Source organism: Balaenoptera musculus, chromosome 4 (assembly GCF_009873245.2).
Source record: "Balaenoptera musculus isolate JJ_BM4_2016_0621 chromosome 4, mBalMus1.pri.v3, whole genome shotgun sequence".
Classification (NCBI taxonomy): domain Eukaryota; kingdom Metazoa; phylum Chordata; class Mammalia; order Artiodactyla; family Balaenopteridae; genus Balaenoptera; species Balaenoptera musculus.
The window spans coordinates 48,289,709-48,301,880 of NC_045788.1; the positions used below are offsets into that span (position 1 = coordinate 48,289,709).

The following is a 12,172-nucleotide window of genomic DNA, read 5'->3' on the forward strand; positions in this document are numbered from 1 at the left end:
TGCTCACGACCCTGCATCTGGAAACCTGTTTCACTAAGAGAGAGTCCTTGCCTCATGTCTGGATCCTCAGGAGTGAAAGCAGTCGTTCATTACTGTACAGTGCAACAATGATAGCTGCTAGTATCTGTTCATGATAAATTTTTAAATGATGATAATGTCCAATACAGGGAAAGTCATCCAAAAAAATGTCCTGGGGGTTAAAGGAAAAACAAAAAACAAAAAACTTCTAGTGAGGGGCACCCGCTGTAGTAGTGATTACCTTAATTTGGCAGAGTGGTGGGGATGTTGATTCAGAGGTAATTAGACAAGTAATGGTTTTATCAACCAGCTCAACTGTATCTATGCAGCATTCCTTTATTAGATATTACTTTTTTTCCAAAGATCATCTTTTCATAAAATGCTGAAACTCTCTCTTTAATATTAATGCTGTCACAAGTTTTTCAAACACCTACTACAGTACCTTTTAAGGAATCAAAGATCATGCATGATCATGCACAGTATTCTGATTTTTAAAATATAATGAAAGAGTTTTAAAGGATTAAAAGAGGCAAACACAAATAACGTATTCTGAAATAATCCAACAAAGAATACTGTAAAATATTTTTCGTTCTTTACAGGTAAGCCTAACCATACATACTTTCTTCCACATCTCCCACGTAAAGGCAAAGTAAGTTAAGGAATAAAAGAAGTAGGTAAAAGCAGATCTGTCACAGACATCTGGCACAATCAGCATAAAAAAAAAATCTAAGTGCGACAACTAAAGGACTGAATAAAGCAAAGAAGTGAAGGTTTTGCTCACAAGATCGTTTGGAAACTGTACATCACAATTTCTCTTTAGTTCATAACTATGACTATTCTAAAACTAACACTGGCTGCCAAACTTACCTCAATAAAAAGTACATTAGTCCCATCTGTCTCCTTTCCCTAAATAAACTGTGGAAAACATTTATTAGTTCTAAATTATCTACACTTACCATATCTTACTTATCATACCTAAATGTCAATGAAAAATCTTTTAAAAAAACATACTGATTTTACTTTGAAAATTCACTTATCTTTGAAAATTTCACATCTCTTAGAAGTAAACCTCTCTCTACCTTTGAATATTTGAAACAATCAGGAAATTGTGAACGAATGTGTAATTCACGAAGAAATGTGATGGTTAAAAAAACAGATTTGATAAAGGTAATAAAAGAAAAATACAGCAATTTAATAAATAGGTTATGGTACTCAACGAAAGGTAAAAGATAAGAACGATAACATGGAAACATCTGTAGCAAATATGACCATACAAGTGATAGTAGAGAAAGTTATTCTTCTCATGAAAAAAAAAAATGCCCAAAATGAGGTAACATAAATTTTAAAAAACCCAAAATTAATAGAGGGCAGAAAATAATTAGATCCTAGATATTTTTAGCTTTAATTCAAGTGTTGCTATGTTTTTGATATTTCTATCCCAAACATGTTCCTCCAAGGTCTGCCCTAACAAAAATAATTAGAAAAATATAAGGCATATAGAGAAATTTTATTTTTTTACTTGTTAAAAACCAGTTCACTGAACTAGAAAGTGAGAATGTAAATTCAAATTAAATTTGATTTCTTTGAAGGTACTGTACACTTTTAAGCCTGTGTTTTTATATTACAATATCCATTGTAAACTCTTCAAAAATCCATTAAAAGAAAATATAGAGACACAATAATTGAAATACAAACTTATTTCTAGATGCCCATTGTTGTCTTTGTCAAGTTCTGTTCTTAATAAAAGTGAGTAGGAAGTGGAATTCAATCTCTTCATGCCTATCAAGATCAGTCAGAATGACAAGAATAAAGAATCTATAAATTTGCATCCTGAGAACCAAAATGTTTCCCATTAAGGAACAGACTTTGAAACTCCTTTCCTTTCTGAGTTTATGGTTACTAGCCTTTAAGTGATAAAATCTCTTTAGTGAGGTTTGATATAAAACCTCCTTTGGGGGGCGGTGGTGGTGGTGGGATGAATTGGGAGATTGAGATTGACATGTATACACTAATATGTATAAAATAGATAACTAATAAGAACCTGCTGTATAAAAATAAATAAAATAAAATTCAAAAAAAGTAAAAATAAAAAAAATAAAACCTCTTTTGAGAATACTGTTTTCCTCAGTTATAAATTAATTATGAATTTGATCATTCTAACATTTAGAGACCTTATTTCAATTTTTATTATAAATTATTTTATAAATTTTAAAAGACCTTTATAGAATGTTTAAAAGAAAAACATTTTTCAGGATAATTTTCCTCTGTAGGCAATATGTACCATTTCTAGAGGTTTATTTTGATAAATTTCTCCCCAATCTCAGTTATTCAAAACTTTTACTCCTCCCAGTGGATTTTTTCATCCTCAGTATTCAACTCATCCACTGAGATTTTCTTAGCTTTTTAAATGAGAAATATTTTAAGTATATATTCTCCCTTAGTAGAAATTTAAAAATCAGAAGTTTAATAATTCTAAAAGATGGCCTACAGTTAATGTTTTTTTGCAAAGTTGGATTCTTTCCTAGAATAACTGGTTCTTCCAATGTTTTAATTACAAAATACAAGTTTACCAAAAAAGTACATCATACAAGCATACCTCCACCTTGAAGCAAAAGCCCCATAAAGGCCTAGTACTTCAGAATGCATACAACCAAAAAGGTTAGCTAGATAAACCATACGTTTAAGAACATACAAGCCAACAGAAGGGATCTATGAAGGATAATCACCTTAAGAGAAAAAACTTTGTGCAGATGACACTGGTTCAAATGCATTCCCTTGGGGAAAAAAAATCAACTCTGTAAAGATAGCAGATGGATTTGTTTAAATAGTAATAAAATTAACGAGGGACTTTAATAACCATCACAAATTATCAAGCATGCAACCATACTACAACAAAAGGCATTTTTTTTTTTTTTTTGCCCATACAGCATGTATGTCAGACGCTGACAGACGGAAATTTCAAGCTTTTTAAATTCATTGGCATGTAGATCTAATGATATAACATAGCGTGGGAGAAAACTGTTTTTACTTTCAGTTCGGCAAGAAAGTCAAAGAGCTTCCAAGGGCTTACCACTGGTGGATCAACGGATGCTGGTGGTTGTACTTGTAGGTTTACCGCAACAGTCTGTGGAGGAGGAAGAGTCTGAAATGGCAACTGGACCAAAGCTTCTGCAGCTGGAAGCTCCTCTTCTGACACCAAAGCATTCTGCACCAAAACCTGGCCCTGGGACAGAATTTCAGGCTGCACTTGTAAAGACTGCATAGACTGCAAGGGCAGTGGTGGAATCTGAGCTGGAGGAGATGTCGACATCTGCGGAGGGGTTGCAATTGGGATTGGAGAGGACTGCAGGGTTGAATATTGCTGGTGTGATGCTGGAGACACAATCTGCTGACCTGGGGACACCAAGGCGGACTGCTGAACTGGGCCAATGTGTACAACAGGGGAAGCTGGAAGTGGAAGATGGGATGGAAGATTCAGCTGTGCTGTAGGTTGCACCTGATTAGCAGTGGACTGCTGCAAGTTTGACCCTGGCTGGAGAGCTGATGACACAAGTGGGTGTGGCTGAATAAGTGCTTGTGGATGAATAATTATAGTAGGGGACTGACTTGGTGAATGAGGTGGTGGAGGAGACACCACTACAGACTGCTGTGCTGACTGTGACTGGCTAGGAGACACTGTTAAAGGAGGGGGATGACTCTGAATTGGGGAACAATGCTGTGACTGGGCACTACTGGGAGCTGGAGGCAGGCCGTGGTTTTGGAGTGGTAAACAGTGCTGGGATGGCGGTGGGTCTTGAGTTGGACTTTGAAGTGTGATTGGCTGAATTTGCTGTTGCTGCTGTTGTAGCATCAGCTGATGGTGGGAAACTTTGGGAGGTGGTGAATGAAGAGGAATCTGCTGATGTTTTATTAGAGGATGAGGCTGAATTGGAGGATATGAAGCTGTGAGAGAAAAAAATGACAATTAGTATTTATTTCAAAAATAATCACATAAATTTTAAAATAAATCTAAATGAGGAACGTTTTTGCATCAGAAGGTCATAATCATCAGAAATCTATTACAAGTCTTCCCAACAAGAATGGCTCAAAAATGTAGTAACAACTTTTCCTTGGAAAACTACATAATTTCATAAAACAAACTGTACTGTGTTAAGTTCTGAAAGAAAACGGCCTAAAACAATTGATTCATAAATCTGAATTTACACATGATTTATTCTTATTAAATTTTATATGTCACCAGAATATTTCCATTAACTTTTAACAAAGTTTATCCACTTGAATTCCTTCTCTGGGAAGAAGAGGAGTGTAACTGAACAAGTGTAATATAAATAAAGATAACTTCAAAATCATAAAATAAAGGTCTCATCCTTTCTAATCCATGTCTAAACATTCTTCCAACTAACAGTCAATGTAATTACCTATAAAGCTTCCCAAATAAGTTCCCCAATTTGAACCGAGATGAATACTCTCGGGTACAATTTGAATGGGTACTATTTGACCCAGGAAAATATTTTGTATAAAAAGTTAATTCAGTTAAGCAAAACACATGTGTAAATCCTACAGCATGGTTAAATAATCACAGTAACTAAGAAATGAAATTTCAGGGGCCATTGCAAATCCAGGAGAGCAATAGTTTTGCTTGCAGAAAAAATGACGCAATCAGCCATGCTGTCTAGACAAATGATCTTGTTTTACTTCTCTCTCCCACATACACTAAAAAAAACCTACAGTAATCTATAATACCAGTTTTCTCCACAAGGGAGCCACTCATAACAGGAAATATATATGTAAGAATTAGCAAAATCAAGTAGTAAGTAGTTTCCACATCATTATGCCTCTTCTGCACACTGACTGGTGCGTATGTTCACACAGAGGGAGATGCTGGTGAAATCCTCTCTATCTAAATAAGAATGGAAACTGGGTTCACTAGAAGATAAACTGAAAAGATTACTTAATATTAATATCATGTAACATTATCACATTTAAAATATACCTAAAGACAGGCACAAATTTTTTCTTAATCTCAGACTGTAATGCCTTGTATCTATTTTTACATTCAACCATTATTTGTGACAAAGACCTTATAAAAAATTCTAACAACTTTTTTTCAACCTTTCTGTATTTGGTTGGTTATTATTTGAAATACCGGAGATTCTTTAAGGAAATTAACATCTGATTAACATCTCAAGAAAGAAGCATTTAGAAGGTGCAACAACAAAAAAAAAAAATTAAAAAAAAAAAAAGGTGCAATACCCACGAATTGTTAAAAACAAAATGGAAATTAGATCTAAAATTTCATCTAACAAAGTAATTTTCATATAACTAGACTAGCATTTCAAACTAAGACCAAAAATTTTATGTCAGCACTTTATAAATGTGTTGATAAAGACTCTATTATAGAGTATTCAAAAAAATCTTGGATTTCTATAGAGTACCTTTCCACCAAGGGGCTTAAGATGCTTTCACATCTCTCTCCTTTGTACTCACAAAATGCCTGTTGAGTAGGTACCCTTTTACAGATAAGGAAATAGAAGTTTAGCAAAGGCCCATTTTAATTCAATTTTTAAGTTATAATTAAAATTTACCATATTCTTGAAGTACAATGGAGATTATATTCATGGGAATAAAAAGTCTTTCTGTGCTCTAGCAAGTAAGCAATCTTTGCCTTCTAGAGCTGGTAATTCAATAGAGTAATAGTTATCCTTTCACCTAAATAAAATTTTTCTTTGATCAGAAATCAAAATGAGTCTATATATTTTATATTAGTCCATAAGTCCAACTGACAAGCACATATACTACAGAATAACTGTAAGGATATCTTAAGCAATACTTCCGTATAAGAAAAGTCCTGGTGTTCTGGAGAATCATACGACGTGTGTTAATTTCTCTGATTTTAATAAACACTTTAGTATGGTCAGGGTGGCCTTATAACATGAGAATTAATGATTGGCATCATCTCTCACATATGCAGCAGAACCATTTATCATTGCAAATAATTAAATATATTACTGTAAATTATTAAATATATTATTTCATTCAGTAGTTACTACAACCCCATGAGGTACATAGGGTACTATACTAATCCAGTATATTTCAAGTGAAGAAACTTTCAGTAGTGAAGTGACTTGCCTAAAATCACCTGGCTATTAAGGGGCAGTGCTGGGTATAAAAGAATCCACAGTCTTAGCTGAGTCTAGGTTCCTATTATGGTCTGAATGTTTGTGTCCCCCAAAATTCATGTTGAAGCCCTAACCCTTAATGTGACTGTGTTTGGTAAGGGGGACTCTAAGGAAGTAATTATGGTTAAATGAGGTCAAAAGGATGAGGCCCTGACCCAACAGGATGAGACAGAAGAGAACTCGAATCCTCTCTTCTTGCACTCAGATGAAAGACTGTATGAAGACAAACAAGAAGGCAGCCGTCTGCAAGCCTGAAAGAGAGCGCTCACCAAAAACCAAACACTGCCAGCTCTTGATCTTGAGCTTTCCAGCCTCCAGAACTGTGAGAAGATAAGTTTAAGCCAGTGGTCCCCAACCATTTTGGCACCAGGGGCCAGTTTCATGGAAGACAATTTTTCCAGGGACGGGGAGGGGGGCAGATATGGTGGTTCAGGCCGTAATGTGAGCAATGAGGAATGGGGAGCGGGAAATGAAGCTTCACTACTCACTCGCCTGCCGCTCACCTCCTGCTGTGTGGCCCGATTTCTAACAGGCCGAGGACCGCTACTGGTCCGTGGCCCAGGGGTTGGGGACCCTGGTTTAAGCTATCTAGTCCATGGTATTTTTTTATGATAGCCTAAGCAGACTAATTAGGCTTTTCACTACATACTGGATTAATGTCTGCAAAAAAAGATGCATATTTTTTCTAACTAATTTCATAAAGGCTCTAAAGACTGAGCTCTAATATAGTTCATGATAATTTCCAGACATTTGGTTAAAGTTTGCCTTTATTTTATATTTTAAAAATAGAATTAATAAATGTCAAGTGGGAATTCCACCCTCAAGAAGAAATGATGAAGAAAACTAAATGATGTTAGCACCCTAGAAATACATGTAAGGAAATAATAACCATGTCTGTTATATGTCTATTATAATAATTACTAGACTATACTATGTTAGAATACAAGCAGATTTTTTAATACTTGAAAGTGACCTGCAGGAGCAAGCATTTTTCTAATTGAAGAAAAGGACAAATTACCAATTCAAGAATCTCAAAAAAAAAAAAAAGAAAAATCTTAGCTTCAGACTAACTCCATACCAACAAGAGCAGAAAAACTAAAAGGGTAGAAAAATTATAACTGCTGCCTTGCCAGAAGATACAAATCGCTTTGAATAACTGCATTTTTAAGTTAAAATTGAATTTTTAAGCTTGGAAGCTGCAAAGGTTTATGTGGCTTAGGGTGTTCCATTTGGTTTTATTTCTAAAAAGTAACACCACAGAAAACTGGAGTTTGGTTAATACACATAAGCTCTAAATCTGGAATTGCAATTGTCTGAGAGTCTTAGATGGTTTTAGCTTACTGTTCTCCTCCATACTTACATAAAATATTGGCCATCAGAAGAAGGCAACTATAAAGATATTATCACACTATCAATGAAAAGGGGAAGAATAAGTGTTAACTTAGAACCAGATATTGTGAGTTCAGGGGGAATGAAAATCCAAAAGCATATCTCTTTGCTTGAACTAACCCTGAAAGAGGTTCTACCTTTCTCTTTGAAAGGAAATTAACCTACCCTCCATTATAATCTATCAAAACTATAGAAATCACTATGAATTGTCCCCTGAGCAGTCATTCCAAGCACAGTGGGTCACTGCCTCTCCACACGAACTCCTTCCACCAACACTGGCCAGGGAATTCCCTGGCGTTCCAGTGGTTAGGACTCCGCGCTTTCACTGCTGAGGGCATGGGTTCAACCTCTGGTTGGGTAACTAAGATCCCACAAGCCATGGAGCACAGCCAAACAGAAAACAAAACAAGAAAAAAAACACTGACCAGAGGCTGGTTTGAGGCTAAGAATACTCCGGACAACACAGTACAAAAATCCTGTTATCATGCCATATAGATAGCAGGACCTTGCACACAGATGTTTATAAAAAAGAATTCACACCTAACCATACTATGAGTGGATTTATTATTTATACATTCTAACAAACCCTTCACTTATCTAAGATTCAGACTGAAGAATTCTAAGCAGTGACACCTAGTTAGTACAAATGGAAAAAACTGTGCTATAACTTCCAAAATTCAAATGGAAAAAAAAATCAACTATTAATCCAACAAATATTTACTATTGTCCACCTATTATAGATATAAGTACATATAAGGCACAACTTGGTGCTGTCAAGATAAAAGAATGAAAAGGTTAATCTGAAAAAGGATTAAAAGATTTAATAAATGTAAAGTACCTGACACGTAGGTGCTTGATATTAGTTCCCTACCCTCAAAGAGCTTACTTACTGTCTAATAGAAAAGTTAAGATCAATAAGTATATAAATAACTATAAAAGAAAAAGTACCACAAAGAAATATAAAAATACTATACAAGGGACTTCCCTGGTGGTCCAGTGGCTAAGACGCCACACTCCCAATGCAGGGGGCCCAGGTTTGATCCCTGGTCAGGGAACTAGATCCCACATGACACAACTAAGAGTTCGCATGCCACACCTAAAGATCCCACATGCCGCAACTAAAAGATCCCCGCATGCTGCAACTAAGACCCAGTGCAGACAATTAAATAAATATTTTTTTTTAAAATGCTATACAAGTTCAGAGGGATGAGAGATTTCTAACTAGGGGAATCAAACAATTCCAAGATCTTGAGATTGCGTGATATAGAGAATGTTGGCAATATCAGCACAGAGGAAACATAAAAAGAGAAAAGGCAACCTTCAGCAGTGTAAAATGAATCTTTAAAAAGTAATGCAAAAAAAAGAAAAAAAAGTAATGCATAATTATAAAAGGATAGAAAGAAGATGCTTACCTGATGAGGCTGGATCAAAGGAAGATTTTTTTTTTTTAATGTAACATATGTGAGGTATCTAGCCCAGTGCATCTCACACAAACACACACACACACACACACTTTCAATAAACAATAGTTAAACTGGTATAAAAACATATGTAGATATATTAAGAATAGGAGAGATCTAAGTATGCTTAAGAAGCAAAAGAAAGGATCCAGCATGAGGGAGACAAAAGATGCTATAATAACTATGAAAGAAGGTCAGGAGCCAGTAAAAAAGATGCAATCAACGACACAAGGAAATAGTGCTAACTTTAAAGAAGAAAGCAGATAATTCCTTATCCTATTAGAAGTGAAGAAAGCTCAACACTGAGAAATTCTGAGATGAACAGAAGACATGGTAAGGAAACTCAGTCTGCACGGCCCCAGAATTTCCAGCATGGGAACCATGAAGTGACATTATCTGTAGATGGCAGAGGGAGCACACATGGGATTCAAAGGCTGATGAAAATGAAAACGACTTAGTTGATTCCCTGACATTTGCCTCTCAGAGATGAAATCAAAGATGGAAAAAAAGCAACATGGTGAGGTAAATAATTATGCATAATCCTTATTTTTGGAAACATAAATTCCTCCCACTAATGACAATGTTAAAGAAAAATATATACTTGCTTTTTTTAAAAAGCTTTTAATTTTGTTCCACTAAAGCACATTAAACAAACCACAGGCAAATTTTTTAAAGCTATCTACATAACAGAAGACCAGCACATGATGAAGATGTTAATCAAATGTCAACTGACCCAAAAAATCTATTTTATTATTATAATTTGTTTTAGTTGTTGGGCTCTTTTGATTTCTCTTTTTTCAAGCTACACTACTGTTCTTTTGTTAACTTATAAAATTCACATTTTAAAATGTTTTAAAAGTATTCTCGTTCAAGTAATGGACATCTTTTGTTTTGCTCTGCCTGCTAAGAAAATGAATAATGCAACTATTTTCAACAAAAGCTTTATCCCACCTGGTGCTATTAACTGGTGAATACTTGATGTCCGGGTGACAGCTGTGCTTCGTGATTCCAGACTTGGACTTTCTCCTTTCTTATTACTTTCTGGAGAAGGATCTCGTTGGCTGATTTTAGAACTGGTCACTGTTGTTTTGTTATGACAAATTGTCAATGACTGAGTTTGACTAGTACTTTTTGGCGGACCATTTTGTGAGCTAGATAATACACCCAACTTCTGGCTGCGTAATGTTAAATTCTGAACCTAAGAACCACATAACAAAAAATAAGGATGAAACAGATGGTATTAATTGATGTGGTAATCATTACCATTATAACAACAATGACAGCACATTTATATTATGCTCTTTATATTATGCATAAAGCTCCAAGCACTTGAAACAACTAATTAACCCTGAAGGCAAGGGGAGCTATTATTCTAAGTAATCATATCTTAAACATTAAGTGGCAATTTTTTTAAAAAGACATTAAGGAAAAGAAACATTAAGAACTAAATGAAAATAGAATATTTATATATATATTGCAAATGAACTATCAATATGAGGAAATTACTCTGCAACATACTGCATTTTAAAGTTACCAGGTCAGAGACAGTCAAAAGGAAGGAGAAAGAGGAAGAGCATTCCAGGCAAAGAGGAAAACTTGAGCAAAGCCGCAGTGGTGGGAGAGCCCAGGGTGTGGAGGGAAGAATGAGCAATTCCTTCTACTTCACTCTGAGTTCTCCATGACAGGATTGTGAAACATCTTAAGGCTACAAGTCCCTCATAAACTTGTGAGAAATTACTACACACAATTAGGACAGTGTGGATACAATATTGCTATCTTAATAAAGATCAGAAAGATAACAAAAAAAGAAAGTTAATAGGTTAATAGAGATTATAAGGGAACACTAATCTTCTAAGTAAGAAAACAAATTCATGAAATCACCTACCCCATTGTGATAATTCTGAAAAGCATTTCCTATTAACTAATTTTAAAGAGTTAGTGAGATTTTGTTGTGGTGGTTATGAAACACTCATTTGCCTTTGAGAACTAGATCTCATGAACTAAAGACATCGTGCATGGCCTTGAAATGGTTTACGTGATGACTCCTACCTACACCGGGGCTATTCTAAACACACTGCCAGTCCGGATGATGGCAAGGATTATCCCAATTACTCTCACCTGAGGTCTATAACATTTTCAAACAGCAAGGCAGAAAATGCCTCTCCCATAGCTTCCTAACCTTTTGCCTCAGAAATGAATGCACCTAATACATTTATGCTAGCACTGGCACTGGGAGGGAAACTGAAGTAAAAGAGATTCTAAAGTAACAAATATATTGCTGCTTTATGAATGCTCTTCAGTTTCATGTGTGTTCTGTCTCTACAACTGTATCATTAACTGATGCTCTACACCTTCTCTTTCCAAGTGCCAATGCAGTGTTCAGCCAATAGCAGATGCTAAATAAATGTTTACTTCAGGGCAGTTGAAGTTTTAATCAGTTCTATTCTAAGCTACTGAAAGAATTTTCTAAGTGAGACCATATGGAGCATCTTCTCTGATTTTTGTCAAATATTTCACAGCATTGTAAATGGACTAATTACTGCTGTATTACTAAAATTTAATGCAAAAATAAAATATGCTGAAATCCAGATTTCTCAGCTTGCCACTCAAAGCCCTCCACAGTCTAGGCCCAAACTGCTTTGAGCCCCTTTTTCCACTATTCTATTTCACAATCCTCATTCTCTAGCCAAACTGTTCTGCTCACCCTTCTCCAAACATACCTTGCACTGCCTTCATTTAGAGCCCTTGCTCAAATTCCTCTTTCCTCAACGCTGTCTCCTGAAGCCCAACACAGTGCTCAAGACCAGTAAAATTCCTACCCATTCTCCCAAAGAAACCTCTCGAAGTCTCTGGTTAGAAATAATTTCTCCTCCCCTCTATGCTCTTCCCATAGAATTTGGATCACAGTGGCCTATACCAATGACAAACATCTCGCTTGTTTTAGAATTACTGATGTCTGTATCTGTGAAATACTGAGACTCCGACTGGCAGGCTCTCATCTCTGACGTTCACTTTTGTACTCCCCGCAATTCCGGCTGCAGACATAACAGAAACTACACAAGTCTGAGGTATTCTCCTATATCTGATTCTGAAAAATGTATTGCATGGATTTTGTTGCTCTTGTTG

General features: G+C 35.6%; 1 protein-coding gene across 7 annotated transcripts in view; it reads right to left on the reverse strand.

The window, feature by feature from the left end:
* Positions 1-12,172, reverse strand: part of PHC3 (polyhomeotic homolog 3) — a 77,066-nt gene that overhangs the window by 34,088 nt on the left and 30,806 nt on the right. For 6 of the 7 annotated variants that reach the window (XR_005019742.1, XM_036851246.1, XM_036851249.1 and 3 more), the window contains 3 exons: positions 9,998-10,244; positions 3,089-3,960; positions 2,745-2,792 (listed from right to left, as the gene is read on the reverse strand). Coding sequence is in view for 6 of the 7 variants with exons in the window: in XM_036851246.1 (XP_036707141.1) it covers positions 2,745-2,792; positions 3,089-3,960; positions 9,998-10,244 (1,167 nt within the window). In the remaining variant the exon portion in view is untranslated. The remainder of the gene's footprint in view (positions 1-2,744; positions 2,793-3,088; positions 3,961-9,997; positions 10,245-12,172) is intronic. The other variant, XM_036851248.1, reaches the window with a different exon arrangement.